This window comes from Bombus pascuorum, chromosome 7 (genome assembly GCF_905332965.1).
Source record: "Bombus pascuorum chromosome 7, iyBomPasc1.1, whole genome shotgun sequence".
NCBI lineage: Eukaryota > Metazoa > Arthropoda > Insecta > Hymenoptera > Apidae > Bombus > Bombus pascuorum.
Window position 1 is genome coordinate 16,068,450 of NC_083494.1, and position 19,940 is coordinate 16,088,389.

The following is a 19,940-nucleotide window of genomic DNA, read 5'->3' on the forward strand; positions in this document are numbered from 1 at the left end:
CCACGCACTCGGGATTCTCGTGCCACCGCCGCCTCCGCCGCCGCCGCCTCCGCCGCCGCTGCTGCTGCACCCGATGATCCACCGCTTTCGCCTCTTCTTTCTGCCGCGCCACCTGCACCACCGACTCCTCGTGTCGTACAATCCCGCTGCTGCTCTCTTCTTCGCTCTCGATCTCGTTTTCGCTCGAACGATCCTGTAACTGTTGTTGCTGCTGTCGCTGTTGTTGTTGCCGCTGTTCCTGTCGCCGCCGCCGCTCTTCCCGATCTCGCTCCCGTTCCACCTGCCACTCGCGAATCTGCTGCTGATCTCGATCCCGATCCCAATCCCGATCCCGTTCGCTCTTTCCCGTAATCTGATTCTCTTGCCAGATGGCCGCCGCCACTTCCGATGCCGTTGCGGCACTGCAACCACGCCGGTAACGGCAGCTCTCGACCAGATTGACCAGCGAGACAGTGACGATCGTAAACACGATGACAACCGTCGACGTCGTTGTTGTTGTTGTGGTAGTAGTTGTTGCTGCTGTTGTTGCGCCGGCAACGGCGACGGTAACGGTGACGACGACGGCGACGGCGACGGCGACGACGACGGCAGTGGCGACGGCAGTGACGACGGCAGTGGCGACGACGACGCCGGCGATACTGCCCGTTTCGAGGACGACGGAGACCTGCGATCTCTCGACCGGCGAAAGCACCTGGACACCGTAGTCCCCCTTCCGAGGCTCACCAGCTCCCGATACGGGGCACCGAGGTTCATGCTGCATCCTAAACGCCCGGCTATTCTCCCTTTTCTGTCTGCCTCCCTTCGGTTATCGCGGATGATCACGCTTGCCGATTACACGGCAACGCGTCCCACCGCGTTAACGACAACTTTAACGGCCACCACGTTGACAACCTACACGGCACCGACGTCGTTTTCTTTGTTCGTTGCCATTGCGTCGGCTTCATGGACACACCCCAAGCAGGTTCGCCAGTAGCCTGCCGAGTATCCACCTTCCGCGCGAGTACTCTTACCTAACCTTTCCTCCTTGACCTCGTTGTGCTTTTCTCTCCCTCTCTCTCTCTCTCTCTCTCTCTCTCTCTCCTCAACCCTATCTAGCTGTCTTGCTCTTCCTTGCTCGTTCGCTCTTCCGATACTGTCAACGTATACCTCGTTTCTTACCCGACAACACTACCGTGTACGAGTTCTTATCCCCTTCCTCTTATCTTTTGTAACTTTGCTCGACACGGGTCCGCAGAGACACCTTCTTCTGCCTTTCTTCGCTTCTCGTTCGTATACGATACAGACAGGATTGCTTCCTCGGTGGCAAAGTGAGGTTAAGGGACTACCCTTGACAAATATGGTAGCGCGCACCAGGATCCGCGCGTGAGAGCTCGCGCGCGCGCGCGCGGAGGGGCGCGCGCACGGCCCTCTACACCGTGACGATGGAAATTCCAAACGATAGACGACGATAAGATCGTGGAATATTTCCTTCTTCCAAGAAATTCACCGATTCCTTTCTTCTTTCCTTCCCGTGCGTATTCCTTGCCGACTTCCTAGCGCGAACGTTCGCTTCGTTCGATCGTTTCGTCGTTTCGCTGCGTGTCCTCGGGCAACCACCTTCTTACAAACTCGACGATTCCACTCGAGCCGTTTCGATACGCGAGACACTTGGACGAGGCACAAAACGGACGGATCGCGCGTCCGATCGGTTCACTCAGGCTTTCGAAACGCTTCTCTTGCTCTCTCTACCAACATCCGATCGTAGCTCGAACACGGACGACGACTTGTTTCGGTAAAAATTTCAGCGAGCTCCTGTCGCCAAGCTCCTCGTGGCACCGTACTTCGCGTCTCGACCGTGGCGCACCTTTGAAATCGCGTCGTATCGCGTCGACTCGTTTGGTCGAATCTGGCGAAGGAAGAGTCGCACGCGCCTGCTTTTATTCGACACACGATTCGGCGGCACAGATTTACAGACGGGATATCGATACGCGCGCGACTCCGCTCCACTTCTCTTATCGACGCATCGTGTACAGGTTCGAAGGAAGTTTTTTGCCACGACCAGCGCGACCGACCAACCTCTCCTTCTTTCTTGCTCTCGCGCGTTCGTTTCGTTTTCCTTTTCGTTTCTCAGAACTAGGAAACGTTAGAGGCCGTGGCTACTGGCGTGGAAAGAAGCGAAACGGGGCCAAGTATACGGTGTTCCAGCAAAACCGACGAATCCACTTTTCGCGGTTTCGGGCGAGCAAGCTTTATCGACAGGATGGTGGCGCGACCGATAACGATCGTCGCTCGTCCAACCTTCTTTCTTCTTTCTTTCTTTCCTTCCTTCCTTCCTTCCTTCCGTTTCTCTACCTCTCCTCCCCCTCCCTTCTTCTTTCTTCTCCTTCGTCTCCTGCGATTTCCTCTGTTCACCCTCGTACGCGAACGTTCCACAGGCAGGATCCCGCGTTTATCGTCGCGTAAATGAGAAATCCTGCAACGCGGACGGCGCTCGAACCACGCACGCAGGTACGCACGCACATACACACTTTTTGGGGTCGTGCGCGTGACGCGGAAACACCGACCCCGTAGCCGCGCACCAGCAACTGCGCGCGGGTCGTATAACGAACGTGTCGAGAGTCCCTCTTCGAGAGACGACGGAAACTTCGGTGCACCTTCGGTCTCTCGCTGCTCTGTCTTTCCAATTCGCACGCGCACACGCACACATACGTCGAAATTTCTCCTTCCGTTTATCCCCTCTCTCTATCCGCTACCGGTCATCCCCTCCCTCTATCCCATACTTTTTCCATCCCCTTCGTGCTTTCGTTCGCACGCGATTTTCCTCTTTTCGCCGCCCTACCCTGCACCACCCGCTCCCTATTTAACTCGCTCCTTCTCCTTCTTTCCCCTGTTAGCCTCCCTTTCCAACCGACCCACCCCCGTCTATTTCGGTCTCCGTCTCTCTCCCCTCTATACACCTATTCCTACCAGTTGTAATCTCGGGTGGATCTCCTGCGCGCGCCTCTATCTCGGCTCCTTTCACCCCTATCCTCCTTTCCTATATATTCCTCTGGGAATATCAGCTACGTTGCCTCTCACTCGCTGTCCACGTCCACGGCTATTACTCGCGAAAGAAAATTAACCACGGGATGGTACGTCGTCGAAAAACCATCGATATCGGTAGCCTGCGAATAATCATCGATCGCTTAAACATCATCACCGTTTACCGAAACAGATCGGCATCGGTTGATCGGCACGCCGTGCGTTCTGCATACTGTTTACGGAATAGAAAAGTGTCCCGTGGTCCGCCATCTTTATTTTTATCGCTCTCGTCCAGGGGAGCTCCAACCATTTCCACCCTGATGCCTGTTTCTCCCTACGCCTCGATTCTACCCTTCGTTCTATTCCCCTACCTCGGCCACCCAACACGATGCCCTTGCCATCAGCTTCGCGTTTATCCGTCTCTCTCTCTTTCGTACCCCTTCCCTTCTCTCGTTACTCCCCTAACTCGCTTTTCGGCTCCTCCAGCTTCCTCCCACCCCGTTACGCAGTTTTCACGATCCCCTACCGCCGATTTTCCACCTCTTCACCCCTTTATCCCGTATTTTTCCGTCTCTCGACTAAAAACAACGGTACACACGTTGCCGGTTGCCTTCTGCCCCACGCAGTGCGTCGCTTCTATCGTTTCTACTACCAACGTCTATCACTACCGTCTGCGACTTCTATTTCTCTTCTTTCCCCCATCCCTCTCTCTCTCTCTCTCTCTCTCTCATTCTCACTCGGAACTTTAACTCGATCTCTCGGCCTTCGGACAATTTCCACCGAGATCCCCCTTCATTTTCAGAGAAAGCAACAATTACCTTTCCTCGTCGCCGTTCACCTATTTCCGCTCGATATTTTTCTCTCTTTTTTCGTAATTAGCTTCTCGTTCGGCATTTCCGAGTTTCTTTCCTTCCTTCTTCTACGTTCGATAGATTCCTGTAATCGTACGCGTTCACGCTATATCCGAAATTCCGCCGTTCCTGGACAACGGAGATACTGGTCGGGACCGACGCGAGGTCGAACGTCTAAAAAAAGCGTCGGATTAAGATATCCTCGGATTCGATGTCGCGCCTCCTTTATTCGTTGACCTACTGCCGTAAGAGATCCGATAGAAACGTAATTCTAATTGCTTGGGATCGTGTTCGCGGAAAACGTTCGTATCTCCTGTCCCCCACCCCCCTTCCCCTGCTCGTACGATGCTCGATCGCTTCGTTTGTCGAACGTGAAGGATCGTCCGTTTTCGATGATCGTTTTAAACAGTCGTATCTCGATAAATGGCTGCGTTTCCAACGACGTTCAAACGACGACCGTCTGGTGCTTATCTTTGTCGGAGAAACTAACATCGATTCTTATGGAATTGAGAAGATCGTCAACGTCTAAGGACGTATCGCCGTAGATGCAACCGTGATGTTCGAAATATATCTGTCGACGATGCAGCATTGAAGGCGCAAAGCGCATGTACCGCGTTAGCATCCAGAGCGACCACGTTTTCTTGCGCACGGATATACGCATACACGAGAAGGCGTATCCTACCAAGGACGTTTCGCAGCAGATCCTTCTCTCTCCCTCTCCCTCCCACTCTGTCTCTGTCTCTCTCTTTCTCTCGTGCTTATTCGCTCTCCCTGTTTGAAAGTTAGGTCGGCAGTATTACCGCGCATGACCACGGACGAAGGGAAATATTCGCGAATCGATAATTCGCGAGCAGCTGCAGCAACAGCAACGGGTTAGTCACGCGAACGACTAGCCCGTTCGATTATTACTGGAGCAATTCGCGTTGTGGTGGTAATCTCTAAATTATACATTGTTGTATATCCTTTGCGATATAGTAAGATCGTAGGTTAGGTCAACTGTCACAGTCTATACGATCGAGACACCGTTACGAACGAACGAAATTTCAGAAAGTTGAACAGATAAGAGCCGAACTACTTAGTCAGAGTCTCACGAGTGTATCAACTCGCTTATGGTTTGCCATCGGTACATCAATCGGTCAAGATGTCGCTATTTTACGCTTTAATTTAGAATCACACCGGCTACGGTACAGAATTTATCGGTCTTGTAGAATTTGCACGTGTATCGTGACACATTGTCGTATCCAAGAGCATTCTCGATCTTAAGATCGTTTTCGTTCAAGTACATCCTAAAAATTGTACGTCGTTTTCTGCGCGCGTGAAAATTTTTACTTGTCATTCGTGTCCTGACGATAGCGGGATAGAAAATCCTTGCAAATGTTTACGATAGCCAGATAGCCATCGGAAATAAAAATTTCAAAAACGTGATCACGCAACGCTGATAAATACCTCGCACGATAGACTCCGACATTTTAGTACTCATCGAAACGTGCGGTTATCTATATTCTTTCGTGCTATCTTCGACTGCAATGATATCTGATTATTAGCAAGGAATATGTATGTACACGCTTAAATATACACGCGGTACGATCATCGTTGATCTTGTATCTCGATCCGTTCTCATCATGTCCACTAATTATCGCAATATCATTTCCTTTGTCTAATATCGTGAGTTGAATTTTAAAATGTATATTCTTCGAATCTTCAGATTTGTATCTTCGATTGCTTTTCCACCATTTTTCTTCCTTCGACAACACTTAACATGGCGATTCGTTGTCAGTTGTTACGTTCCGGACATTAAACGCTATTAACAGATAGAACGTATAAAAACACGATGCAGGTAAACGTAAGGACAAGTTGTTACGATTCGTTTTCTTTATCTTGCTCGATCCTCGCGCAACGGCAAAATTCTATTTTTATAAATCGCCTCGAGAACGAAGATTCATCGATTGCGATAAGATATAACACTCGGCAAAAATTACTTGTTCCATAATAATTTTGTGTCCGTATTAAATCATTAATTTTTACTTATCGCGTTAAGCATTATATAACAGCTATAATATCTTCCTCGAATATGCGGATGCGATTACAACGATGAATCATCGACAAATTGCGTCGCGTTGCAAACGTTATCTAACAATACATGCAAATTTTTGTAACACGTTCTGAATGATATACCAATGGTTGCGATACAAGGAAATTGATAGAAACGTTTGATTACTTAATTTTCAGTCGCTAATGTGATATATTCATATCGTCGAGAAACTGCTTTGAAATAACTAGAAAAAAAGAAAAAAAAAAAATTACAATTACGTGTGTACGTGTCGGAATCTGACTGGTTATTAGCATCGGACGTGCTCGATTTTGTGATCACCGCATATGAAAAAGCAGCAAGAGGTAGAAAAAGGGATGTCAAAAGGTATGGGTAACAGAAGAGGAAAGATCAAGAGGATGAATAAGAAAGATTCAGAGGTGGAGGAAGAAATCGGGGTTGCTGCGATAGCGAAGGTGGAGAGGATGAAGCTATTCGGAAGGTTGAAGAGGCCGAAGCTACGAAGAACAGAGCACGATCTTTCCTCGTCATCGTGACCGTCTCTGGCCGATTTTCTAACAAGGAGGCCAATTCAAATGGCATTGTGTCGTCACGTGCGGCCACTCGCTCTCTCTCAACAGAACGATGTTAGAACCTCTTCCCCCTGTACAACCGCAAAACTTTCCTACATTATCACTTCTCTGTACCTGCCTTCTTCTTCTCCTCTTACTCCTCCACCCCCATCCTCTTCCTATTCTAGTCATTTTAGTCTCCCACCTCTTCTTTATTCTCTTGTATCAAAACAATCTTCCATGAAATTATACACACTTTGTTTCCTTTTTTCGCGATATGCAATTTGCTACTCTTTTCCTTATTTTATGTCGAACCTAAAATTTATCGGACAACAATAACATGTTTCTATACGAACAATTAACACAATGAACCAGTATGTATTTTGCATGTACTATGAAACACGATTCCTCTCTCTATTTCTTTAAATAAATTACTTTATCTCGATGGCGATAGAAAAACTACATACAGTAAAACACAAAATATAAATATCTTTTTATTTTTATCCGAATAATACATCTAGCATTAAACAATAAGACGATAGCAAGCCCAATCTTTCGATTTAGACATCATAATGATCAAGTAAAAATTCATTCTTTGATATTGTAAAATATACATATACATATACATACGTACATACATGCATACATACATACATACATACATACATACATACGAGCGCGCGCACGGATAATAAGTTCACACATACCGGCTATTTACACAATTTTATACAACTTTCCTTTCTCCCGAAAGACGTTATTTAAACACCAATCGAATCACAGTAATCATTTCCTAATTTCCGTAATTCCGTAATCCTATTTTCCTTAGATAATATGCTTTTTTAATATAGGTACGCAGCCTAATTTCAGATAATTTTGTCACGTTATTAGGAAATGGCTGAAAGCTCCCCTTTCTATCTATCTATCTATCTATCTATCTATATATATATGTAAAAAAGTTTACAGAACCTATACAGAAAACGTCGTGTCAAAAACATCCAATTACATTTTATTATGTCTTTTTAGAAAAAGATATTAAAGATGTACCATTATCCTCTATCAAAGTCGTTCAACAAAATTCAATTTGATTAATGTAGCAATTAACGTCCCAAATATTTCCTACTAGAATTTTATTGTATTTAGTTATATCTTATATGTCCTGCACATTAAAGAAAATTCTATTTTTGGTCACCTAACTTATATATATATATATGTATGTATATACAATAACAAATAATATTTACAAACTCATGTTGCGCATCATGTCATTAAAAAATATTTTTTCTCTCATTATATGTATATATGTATATCGCCAATAATCATCATTTAACATTCATAAAATAACTAAAAGTATATCTATTCGTCTATCAAACAAAATTATATATATATATATATATATACCATGGTAACTAACGAAGAAAATGATAAATGTAGATATATTAATCGATAGCTGAGTGCAAAGATAAAATATCTAGGCCATAATTGTAAATATAAAACTGTAAATAAACATTAGTAAGTTTAGCATTGTTGATCAAAACTTTAAATAAAATAAGTGAATATTTCAAATGAATTGATTATAATAATTTTGAATAAACTGTTTCTATACGAATATTTTTTAAACGACTAACAGATATATCTGAAAGATTAAATTACATAGACATATGCCTAAAAAAATAATTTGCAGTCTTAACGCTATTAAACTATTTTCATATATTTAAAATGGGTTTTAGTTAAAACAAGTTAATAGGGTAACAGTGATTCTTACTATTAAAACAATGGCAGATCATTTTGAAGAAGAAATTTTCGCTTACCTTGATATAAGATACACGATGTCGAAAAAATGGTCGATGAACGGTGACAATGTTAAACAAATGAAATAAGTTTACAGAACATGCACGTTAATGCAAACCATTTAGTTGACCGAGTTACAAGTGGTGATAATTTTAGTTCTTTTAAATAAAAGGTAAAGTTCTTGAAGCATTTAAAACTTTCCATTTTTTCATAGTTACGATTATTTTAGTAATCTATATGAAATTTTGTAACACCTTAAAAGAACATACCAATTTTATCCAAGACATAGACATGTGATAAAAGAATAGATGCAATCGAACTTTATACGTGAATATCGGTCTCTTCACAATCCGTGTCAATAATATTTGTAGCTTCATTTTCAATCGGTACAACAGATCCAATTTCACAAATTTGTGAATTCGCTACCGGTCGTCTATTGCGATTTATTATTTGAGCAACAGGGGCTGGCAACCCTTCAGCATCCGTATATAAATTCACCGTGTGTGGTTTAGTACTGCTCACGGAACACTCTAAATCCGGCAACTCACCTAATTAAATGATTAAAGTTGCTATTTTCTTTTTTTTACTACTTTGATTATTAACCCTCACAGTGCTAGGGATCTATAACCATATAATAAACTATGTAGGTACTAATGAATAACGAATCGTGTTTAACTGCAATGGGAGGATTAATAAAAACCACATTTAAACAATGTATAAAAATAATTCTTACCATTGATGCTATGAATATCAAATGCTCTGAAAACCGTTCCACTAGATGGTTCTCCACCACTTATACTAGATTCATCATCTGGTGTATCAAACAATTCTTCAGAATCAGAACTACTGCTTGAATGGATCATATCGCGCTGCCTTGTTTCCGACCTTCTAGCACGACTAAAAGGATTTTCCCTCTGTCGTGAAAATGTTCCACCTTGAGTTCCTAATAAAATATTTCCGATTTAGTAGAATATAATTTATCATATGATACGAGTAATTCTGTAATTGAATTTTTTAATATGGAACAATAAAGATATTTTTCATACCTTGATGACCTTCACGAATCAAAGGTGTCGTGTCATCGGCATCCGAATCGCTTTCGTCAGTAACAACTTGTTCATCCGCCGCAAAAACTTTTCGTTTACAAACGGGACAAACTCTACGATTTTTTGTCAGCCAAGGGTCAATACATTTTGTATGATAAGCTGGAAATAAATGATACGTTATTATTCAAGATACAAATAATATTAACTATAAAACATTTCATGTACTAAACAACGTATTTAAATGCACTAAACACATACTAACCATGTGCACAAGGCAAAACTCTTAATTTTTCACCTTCTGCGTAATCATCTAAACAGATGGCACATGTTTCATATGGATCACCTTTCGTATATTTATGCGTAGGAATTTTTTTCAAACTTGAATTAGGTAACCTATGCCTTCGTTGCCTTCTTCTATCTTTAATACATCTAACGATCTGTAATTTACAAAAAAATGTTTTAAATATAATTATTTGCTGAAAACACTTACTACAATAATTTAGATAATGCTTAATATATATTCACCATAAAGATAACCATGACTAGAAAACATATCCCAACAACAATAGCAAAAGGTAAAAGCAAGTGTGTTATATTAAACGGAGTATCATCATTAATTAGTACAAAATACAATTCATCGTATAAATAATTTTCCTTAATAATCAATCCTGTGATCTCGCTAACAAATACAGATGGTATTAATATTCCTACAGGATCTCTAGCTTGCATTGGTTCTGTAACAAAGTATATATTTATAATTTCCCCCTCTAGTATAGTATTATACAAATATTTCCAATAATAATTATTATATATGTATATTTTTGTAATAAAAATAATTACCTAATTTGTTGCTGTTCACATTATGTATAATCACAGCGTCATATCCTGCTTTCTGTGCCATTCGTATTTTTCTTTCAAAACTACAATTATAGCGAGCTATTAAAATTACCCAATTACCATTATAATTAGTAGTATTGGGAGGGCCCTGTATTTCATGACACGCTGTAGGTGGTTCTGCATACACAACCATCCCCTAACAAAAAGTTTCCCGTAAATCAAAGTATTTATTTCGTTTCTAATTTGTATTTGTTTATTATTTTATTTTCTTATAAACTATCAAAACTATCAACATAATGATATTCCATAGGTAATAATATTTTATATTTTATACATATTTGTATAAATACTGCAATATTTCTTGCAATGTGTATAACATAACAAAAAAGATCATAGAAACATCATACATAATTGTACGTTAAAATACCTTAATCCCTTCAGATGGTATTAAACCTCCAAATCTTGCAGGCATGTCTCTAAATTCTTCTTCAATTTGATGCCTTGCAGCTGCAGAAAATACTAAAATATCTGCTCTGCTGCACATCACACAAAAGACAAGAAATGTAAGCCACAACTGAAGTTTGTGGCTTAAGCAACACTGTTTCATCTTTTAAAGTGTCAGAAGTGTATATCCACTATCTTGTTAATTTTAATACTCTATCAAGAATTTGATTAAGGACTTCATTATATATTATATTTAATCCCAAGATACTAATGTATCCATCGCAATGAACAAAATAACGCTAGCCTGCCAAAATGATTATAAGAGTTTCAGACTGTTTATTTACATTGTTGTTTATGTTTTATTTACGTATCTTACATATCATCATAAAATTGCAATTAATAAATTATACAATTTTATAATTTTTACAGTGAAGCTTGTGAACTTGTATTCAAATATTTCGATTAAAAACAACATTAGTTTTCAATGTGAATCTTTTTTCCCAATACACATTTCTTGGCAATAAGTCACATATTTTATAGTAATGAGGACCTTTTATCTTTAAAAAGATTGATTATTAGTAGATTTACTAGTAGATATACTAAATATCATATTATATCATTAAGTAATAATTAGCTTTCCGTGCAAGAAAAAAAAATTAATTCGTATTTCGTGGAGTAATTTCCATTTATTTTACGTAATTAATGAGCGAAATTAAGGAATCAGACACATACAAAGTACCTAATATCGTGTGAGTTATAACGTTCCCTTCTAACGATATATGTATGTTGTAAACGATTAATTATTGATTAATTACTAAATAAACGACCCGTAAGCAGAAAATATAAATGTTATTCTTTTGCTGGTCTGAGAAAAAAGATTGTGCACTTAATGTGCAACGCACATTCGTAATTTCGACGTAATATATTGAGGAACGGTTAGTATGATCATAGGATATGATAATTGAATTTCTCCAAGTTATACCGGATACAATAAAATACTAGATATAGTAATTCATATGAATAAGAACAATATACACAAATAAATGGATACGTGACAAACAGTGAGATACATATACATATGTATGAAAATTTAACCCTATAATTTTCCTTGCTGATAGAAACACTCAAATATAAATATATAGATAATTTCGATACATACTAGTATTCCTCTATTTTTTTCATCCAGGAAACTGCGTTATGTACGACACGCAGGGAACGTTCAATCGGTTCATAAAGTGCACGTACATGCAAACACATCCATTCACAGATGTAATATTGTAGATATTATGAGTGTGCAATAAGATACATATCGTTTATGCATCGCATTTCACTTGCACCTTCCTGAATCTCTCTTCCACAAATTTGAGGTTATAAGGATATCGTAAAACGTCGTGAATATTGTTCACTGATAAAAACGTAAAATCTTTATGACGACATTAGATCGACTGCGACGTTGGTTAATCTATTGAATAAAATTTGTAAGCAAATGTCAAAGGCCCAGCTCTGTAAACGAATTACTCATTCGTGCTTATTCATGATTACTTCAATAAAAGCGATTCGACCAGTCGTATGTACATAACACAAAAACCATCTATACAATTTCTCTATTTAAAAAAAAAAGAAACTGTACGTAACTTGATCACTGGAGTGGAGTCACGCGGATGTCATACAGATACATACATATACTTTTTCCTCTATTTTCTTGTGGAACTATCTGATAGAGCCATGACGAACATATTCATCGCTGTGTTTGTTTGTGTATACGTCTACGCGTTGCAAGCGCTAAATTTAAATTCAATTAAATGTCAGCTTATAACCCATCGATTTTTATGTCATACGATTAATATTCTTTATAGAACTAACCTACAGATTGAACTTTACTTATTTAAATTTCCGATTCGACATTTTCATATCTCAGTCACTAAAGGAATGCTAATATTTATTTGAGATATTCTATTCTCTAATCTAATCTAAAGTATGTATCTAGTACTCTAATCTAGTAACTCTAATTAAGTTTGTTATTCTTATAATTAATTATAAAACTGATGTTAATATTTTTAATATTATTTTTATTTTAGTTCATTAAACAAATTAAACATATGACACGATTTTTGTAAAAAGTATATTTAAAGTATACATACTTACAATTAGTACAATTACAACTGTTTACATTAGATAAAACATGTATAACATCAGTGTCCTTAAATAATCACAGAAAAGACTGATTACTCAGTAAACTCAATCAAGGAAAAATATTTTTCTGTTTTCGGGTGTAAAATTTATGTCTACTATGTATTTATAATCTCGTACTTTTCTAAGTTACTTATATTTTATGTTAAAAAATTATTGGAACACGTGCACATCACAAATGTGAAGAACGATCATTTACAAAATATATGATTCAACAAGTGTAATACATAGCACAACCGAAACTCAACTCAATACAATTTATTATTTATAAAGACAATTAAAAAAACATTATTTATATTTGATCTGGTTTTTTAATACTTAAGGAATAATTAATTGAATTTACATCATAGTATATAACTTATTTTGCCTGAGTGACTTCGAGAAGACTATACTTTTACTATTTCAACATAATTATCATCATTTATAAAAAAAGTGATTAACTATTACAATGGTAGTATACTGAATATATTAAATATATTAAAAAGAAAATGTGTGTATATATATATATATATATGTATATACACATATATACATACATATACACACATATAAGGTGGAGGCACTCATCAGCAAAATCGCTTATACTGAAACAAATTACAAATTTATACATTGCACCAAGTTCGTTATTTTCTACAAGATTTTAATAATGAAGTGAAACATTACTCTGATTTCATTAAAACTTTCCACGAGAAAATCTTTCATCCAAACGTTGTGCTTTATTAATGATAGCATTCTTCTGAGCTTGATCAAATCGATTAACTTGTAAGTCAATATCTCTGTCAAATGGTCTTCTAATTGCCTGCTCAGTTGATCTTGCCTTTTTCTCTTCTTTCTAAAATTTATATTTTATTTACTAAAGTTTCATTTATCGAAAGATCAAAATATCTGAAAACAAAGTATGCAATAAACGTATACCTTCTTTTTCTTCTGTAGTTGGTCTTGATGTATTTCTAAAAGAGACTTTTCACATTTCTTATCTTTCCGATATTCAGTTTCATCACTTTCATCAAATAACTCTCGAATTGATGTTTGAACATTGTACAGTTTTTCTTCTTCCTAAAATAATAAAATATTTTCAACTTTACTGTATAGAAATAATTCCCTGCTCTACTAAATACTATATCATATTTACTCGTTGTTTCCGTTTCTCAGCTTTCTTTGCTGGAGTATCTGTCCAGCACGACCTATCAGACATATCTGGACCTGCTCTCATTCGAAATTTTCGTGCTGTTAACCCTAGATTATTGATCTGAGCCGGAGGTAACTCGATCATCCATTCTTCCCGTTGATTCACCATACTATAATCCTAAAATGTTATTCATTATATTGCAGTCTTTGAATATTGTAAATATCGAAATATGATTTATTTTACCTCGTTCTTTTGTTCACTTTTAATTAGCTGCGCTCTTTGTTCCAATTGTCTATGTACATAGTTACTCTCTAACGCTGGATGATTAACCGGCAATGGACCTATGCCGTCTTCGTCTTCAGATTCTATTTGATCTACTTCATTATTATTAAACGACTCTATAGTATTTGGAAGAGTAGGGCCTATGGATTTTGTATTTGTTTCGTTATTACATTTCTGTTTTAATAAATGTGGTGGTAATGCTGGACCAAAGATAACATCCGAATCGTTTTGAATTATATTATCTTGATTAATACTATTTAGTGTGTCTTTTTCAATTCTTTCATTTATATTCTGTGCATCATATTTTGGTAAACAAGGTCCTATAAAATGTACATCTGTATTTGATTCCATACTAGTGGGAGAATTAGTTATTAACTGCGGCGGCAAAGCCGGTCCATATGTCGTAGATTTCTCAGCATACATATGAGATGAATGGACATCCGTTACTTTTACAGAGTCGTAATTATTAAGATGCAAGGAAGTTTGCTCAGTAAAATTCAAATTTTCTTCCTTACTATTTAAATCAACTGTATCTTTCCTTGATTCCGTCAGTATAGGCGACGTAGTACCTAATGAGGAATCTGAAATGGCACCAGAATTATTATTGCTGGAACCATACAACATATCATTCTTCCTTGCATTTACCTTTGGTGATCCTTCCATGGATTCGATTCGTATCACGTGCTTTTTCGATGAATTATCATATTCATTGCTCAAATTTCTTTTTTTCGACTTCTTGTTATATTGTCGTGATAATGAGTTCTTGTTTCTTATTTCCGAACTATCAGACAAATTTTCATCCGTTTCCGACAGGATGTCAAATTCAGATAAATTCAATTCCTCCTTATATCCTTGACTCTCCACTGAAAAATCTCTTTTCATTAGTGATTCATTACCGCTATGACCCTGTCCTATATTTTTGGGTGAGGAGTATTCTTCTAAGCGCTGCTCTTCATCTTCTTTTGCCTGCATCCTTTTATGCATATTATATCTTTCAGACTCTCCTCGAAACTTACCGTGATCTTCAGATCTTACTTTATATGATTGATAACTTTTATCACGACTTTTATCGCAAATATGATGCTTGTACTTTTCGTTAGATTTATTCCTATGCTTGTCATTTTGAGATCTATCATTTTCATTTCTGCCACGACATCGTTCTTGAGATCTGTCGCTTCGATGTTCGCTTCGATCTCGATTTTTGTGTCGTTTTGGGTCTTTTGTTTTATGCTTTGAGGATAACGAAGTACTTTTAGTATCCGAACTGACATCTCTTACACTTTTATAATCTTTATTATCTTCGCGTCTTGAGTTTCTTGACTCAACAGAATGTTTTGTATATTTAGTAGAATATTTGGGGTCTTTATTATCAATGTTTAATTCTTTCGAAAATCTATGTTCTCTATTACAATCATGTCTAGATTTGTCTTTTTTATCTTTGTATTCTATATCACTATAGCAAAATTCCTGTTCTGACTTTCCTGATTTTACATCTACTTGGACATTATCTTTACGGGTGGCTTCAAAACGAAATCGTCGTCCTTCATCACTGTCCTGACTCTCCGAGTCAGAATCCATCGTAGTCATAATTAGTTATTTGCTGAAAGTAGCAGAAATTTGATTTTTTACATGTACATAAAAGAAATACACATATATTTTTAATATAAACAGATAACGCCATATACATATATATGTAACAGAGATTAATTTCAATTCTTAACTCTTAATTATTCTAGCTAGTAGAATAGCACAGTATTTCATAAAAATATTTCAAGACACGACTATACATTATGTGAACGATAATACCTAGGAAAAATAATTACAATTTAACTAGATGAGAACTTTATTTCAAATACATTCGTATGAAACATAGTACATATGACAGAATTAAAGTATGAGTAAAATAAATGTAATTACTACTCCATGCGCTTGTCTGTTTCCTTTGATTGTGCTTGGTTCTTCACACCTTCCACTATGCTTTTGACTTTACTTTGATTTGGCTCTAGTTTTGGAAGGGATGTTATCTGTGAATTTGTTTGTAACATCTTCATTACTTTTGCTACACTGTACTGAACAGATTTCATAAATCCAGCAGTTATAATCCCTTTTAAACTTTGAGTAACACTGGATCTCCATACAATTTCTTTCAAACATTCCTCTAATATTTCACCACAATCAGGATCATAAGCAATTGCGCGTAAACAATCTTCAGTATCCTTTGATCTAGGACCTTGAAACCATGCTCGGACAAGTTTAAGTTGTGGTATTCTAGGTAACTGATTCAGATGATGTATTTTTGCTGTAGGACATGTATCTTGATGACAGGTAACAGCCATTTTCTCAGACTTTGGAATATCAACATAATTTTCAAAATGTTGTAAAATTGGATTATATAATTGCCTGAAGTGCGTCAGCTGAGGTAGAACAATGTTATTAACTTTTTCTTTATTCTCACCAAAAGTCATTCGAAAATCACCATTGTAAGATAAACCAGCAATAGTTTTATAAAAGTCAACTTCCGTAAAATGCTGTGGAAGCAATAATAGTGCTGCATGTACAGCTGAATGTAAATTTTGTACAAGAGCTGTAGGTAATTGAGAATATTCATTTGGTTCCACGAGTATTTTAACTGGCTTATGTAACCTTCCTGCTAAATATATATCGGTCCAATCTAACAGATCTTCTATTAGTGAAATTTCAGAAATTACACCATATTTGATAATATATCCTTCTGGCATTTGAACTAATGTATTATAATACATTTTAGCACCCCAGTTTTCTTGTACATTAGTAATTGCTTTATGCCCAAAAAATCTCAATGGTTGAGCGTAATGTTTAGGATTAAGTTTCAAATTTTCAGCATGCCATTGGTTTACATTACGAACAACAAATATAAGATCCACCATATTGTTAGACTGATTGTTTAATTGTTTGAATGCAGCAGATCCATATGCAAAGCAAAACTTTATGTTTCTTGGGAAATTTTTAAGTAAGTCTTTCAATTGATGAACTCCTACTAATTTTTCCATTATATAGAAATATTAACAGTACAATCAAGTTCTGTATAAAAGCACTCAATAGCTTTAATTCTGCATAATACTTCTTTATCCTTAAATATTAAACTAAAAATTTTAGTGCAATCATTACAGATGTTTCCTCTTTTCTTTCTTCTATAAATTTAATTAGAGTACAGTTGATTTGTTTTGTGACTATCAAAATTATAGATGTAATTAAAGGAAAAAAAGAAGTGGCACTTGAAGTAAAATAAATATTTTTCGGTCCCAAATCGTCTTACAGTTTCAACAAGAAAGATCGCAAATTTTTGGACATTTGTAATCAACTGCGCCCTTTATCAACCGAGATCCATTCCGTCTAACCTAAAATTTCGTCTCATGAATTGTTTAATTAGTGTACATACTTACTTAAAGTCGAGGGAATATCCTATACCGAAGATTTACTACTATTCATTAACCTCAATAATATAATTAATTTAAAATAAACAAGAGTAAACAAACGACAAAATTATGCAATATAACATCTGTGCTACGCATCGCATTCACAAAAACATGACTGCTTGAAGTACAGTACTATCTGTTTTATATTGGCTAGTTTAGAAATCGCCAATTTCCGTTCTGTCTTTTCATTGGATTTAATCATTGGCTACTTCTATGTACTATTTTGTTTGAACATTTCGATATATTTCGTAGTTATTTTCACACATACGCACATATATACCTGTATCAGTAATACAATTAACTATTTTAATAATTCTTAATTATTTCCTTTCAAAAATGTTCCAGTCTATTCGGTAGTATACATATATAGCTAGGTACTAGATGGTTTGTCAACTTTGTCACCCTAGTGTATTTTTTATGCAACTTCTGGTAGAGTTTGATAGCATGATTACTAATTCCAGATTTGTAATAGATTTATAATAATTTACAATTTATATTAAAACAATATATTTTCTAGTGTATTACGTGCATTATCTAGTTATATATGCACGTCTAAATTTGACAATGTTGAATATATAGTTAAACATAATTGCGAAGGAACACACGATCAAATTAGACGTTTTGATTACACGGCTGATATTACTTAAATAAAGGACATTATTTAAAAATATCTATTGGAATATTACAAGGAACCGCTCCGTTTTATTAAGAAATTAGGTATTGTAACAAAATCTGCGCGTAGTATATTTCATGAAATATTGACTAACAATTCTATTTAACATATATATTATAGAGACAAATAGAAATAGATATTAAAAGCTATGGAGGTTGAGGAAAATAACGCAGCGGCTTCAACGGATACACCGATGGAAGTTGACGAGGATAATGCTGGAAAAACCAATATCGCATCAACAAATCCTCCTAGTGCTATCAAAGTAATGGCATCTTCTGGAACTGTTGGCTCTGTTTCTATCAGTCTTCATCCTCTTGTCATAATGAATGTTAGCGAGCATTGGACTAGGCTTCGTGCTCAAGAAGGGACAGATCAACTAGGTATATATTTTGCATCATTTTTCATTGTTCTTTCATTAGTTCATATTTTTCATAATTTAATATTTTAGTATATGGAGCACTAATTGGCAAGCAAAAGGGACGCAATATAGAAATTATGAATTCTTTTGAATTAATGTTCACATGTATTAAAGATGATGTTATAATTGATAGAGATTATTATAATACTAAGGAAGAACAATTTAAACAAGTATTTAGTGAAATGGATTTTCTTGGGTGGTATACTACAGGTGATATGCCCAATGAAAGAGACATTACAGTACATAAACAACTTTGTGAAATTAATGAAAGCCCTGTGTTATTGAAACTTGATCCAAGACCAAAAAATACTGATGTATGTATTTGTTATTATTAGCTATATGTGTGTGTGCATATTATTTAATAAGTATTCGATATGTTTTGCAGCAACTCTCTGTGTCCATGTATGAATCTGTGATTGATTTGGTAAATGGAGAAGCTACAATGTTGTTTGTTCCATTGACTTACACATTGGCAACAGAGGAAGCAGAGCGAATTGGGGTGGATCATGTAGCAAGAATGTGTAGCAATGATCAAGGAGAAAGTTCATTGGGTAATTTCAGGCCTATTTAGTTAATTTATAATTATGTAAATAACTGAAAATAAAATAATATTTAAATTTGTAATTTGTTTGTAACAGTTGCAGAACATCTTACTGCACAACACAGTGCTATAAAAATGTTACATTCAAGGGTAAAACTAGTTCTGAAATATGTACAAGCTGTACAAAATGGAGAATTAAAGGGGAATCATGAAGTTTTAAGAGCAGCCTGTTCTTTGGGTCATAGATTACCAGTTTTAAATAATCCCAAATTCAAAGCTGACTTTTATAACGTAAGTATATGTTACAATGTCATTAGGAAAAAAATTTGCCTACATATTTAATATATTGTTTGTGTTTTTAGCAATGTAATGACTTTGGTCTAATGACGTATCTTGGTATCATAACAAAAGGTTGCAACAATATTAATCAATTTGTTAATAAGTTTAATATTTTGTATGATAGACAAGGTGTAGGTCGTCGATTGCGGAGTCTTTTCTTGTGATAAGTGAATAGGATTCATTGTTTTTATACTTGTATCTTTTTTACTCCATAAATTATAATGAATATTCCTGAAATTTGTGAAATTCAGTACAGTAAATTTAATTGGTTTGTAAATTGAACGCTGTAGTAGATATTGTACCTCTTAAAAATAAACATAAAAGTGAAATAAATATTGCAATACTT

The 19,940-nt window shown here is 36.6% G+C and overlaps 4 protein-coding genes across 8 annotated transcripts; 1 reads left to right on the forward strand and 3 right to left on the reverse strand.

Annotated features, from left to right (window-relative positions):
* Positions 1 to 6,921: 6,921 nt before the first annotated feature.
* LOC132908626 (E3 ubiquitin-protein ligase RNF13-like) lies at positions 6,922 to 12,313 on the reverse strand. 2 transcript variants are annotated; one of them, XM_060962779.1, is made up of 8 exons: positions 11,727 to 12,313; positions 10,551 to 10,780; positions 10,127 to 10,319; positions 9,812 to 10,020; positions 9,549 to 9,723; positions 9,287 to 9,445; positions 8,974 to 9,183; positions 6,922 to 8,788 (listed from the first exon to the last, which is right to left on the reverse strand). In XM_060962779.1, the coding sequence occupies exons 2-8, from the start codon at positions 10,728 to 10,730 to the stop codon at positions 8,562 to 8,564; spliced, it is 1,353 nt and encodes a 450-aa protein (XP_060818762.1). In that variant the 5' UTR covers positions 10,731 to 10,780; positions 11,727 to 12,313; the 3' UTR covers positions 6,922 to 8,561. The 2 variants fall into 2 exon arrangements, with proteins under 2 accessions (XP_060818762.1, XP_060818761.1); XM_060962778.1 differs by having other exon boundaries at positions 10,551 to 10,871; positions 11,727 to 12,312.
* Positions 12,314 to 12,673: 360 nt separating this feature from the next.
* LOC132908623 (uncharacterized protein DDB_G0283697) lies at positions 12,674 to 17,895 on the reverse strand. 4 transcript variants are annotated; one of them, XM_060962773.1, is made up of 6 exons: positions 17,591 to 17,895; positions 14,130 to 15,768; positions 13,890 to 14,063; positions 13,673 to 13,813; positions 13,421 to 13,589; positions 12,674 to 13,341 (listed from the first exon to the last, which is right to left on the reverse strand). In XM_060962773.1, the coding sequence occupies exons 2-5, from the start codon at positions 15,753 to 15,755 to the stop codon at positions 13,431 to 13,433; spliced, it is 2,100 nt and encodes a 699-aa protein (XP_060818756.1). In that variant the 5' UTR covers positions 15,756 to 15,768; positions 17,591 to 17,895; the 3' UTR covers positions 12,674 to 13,341; positions 13,421 to 13,430. The 4 variants fall into 4 exon arrangements, with proteins under 4 accessions (XP_060818756.1, XP_060818755.1, XP_060818757.1 ...); XM_060962772.1 differs by having other exon boundaries at positions 12,674 to 13,589; XM_060962774.1 differs by lacking the exon at positions 17,591 to 17,895 and adding an exon at positions 16,089 to 16,224 and having other exon boundaries at positions 12,674 to 13,589.
* Positions 15,994 to 17,591, reverse strand: LOC132908627 (phosphatidate cytidylyltransferase, mitochondrial). The gene has a single exon (XM_060962780.1). The coding sequence runs from the start codon at positions 17,195 to 17,197 to the stop codon at positions 16,085 to 16,087; it is 1,113 nt and encodes a 370-aa protein (XP_060818763.1). The 5' UTR covers positions 17,198 to 17,591; the 3' UTR covers positions 15,994 to 16,084.
* A 39-nt stretch (positions 17,896 to 17,934) lies between the features above and the next one.
* Positions 17,935 to 19,927, forward strand: LOC132908628 (COP9 signalosome complex subunit 6). The gene is made up of 6 exons (XM_060962781.1): positions 17,935 to 18,340; positions 18,419 to 18,676; positions 18,745 to 19,028; positions 19,100 to 19,265; positions 19,353 to 19,546; positions 19,618 to 19,927. The coding sequence occupies exons 2-6, from the start codon at positions 18,445 to 18,447 to the stop codon at positions 19,756 to 19,758; spliced, it is 1,017 nt and encodes a 338-aa protein (XP_060818764.1). The 5' UTR covers positions 17,935 to 18,340; positions 18,419 to 18,444; the 3' UTR covers positions 19,759 to 19,927.
* Positions 19,928 to 19,940: the final 13 nt, after the last annotated feature.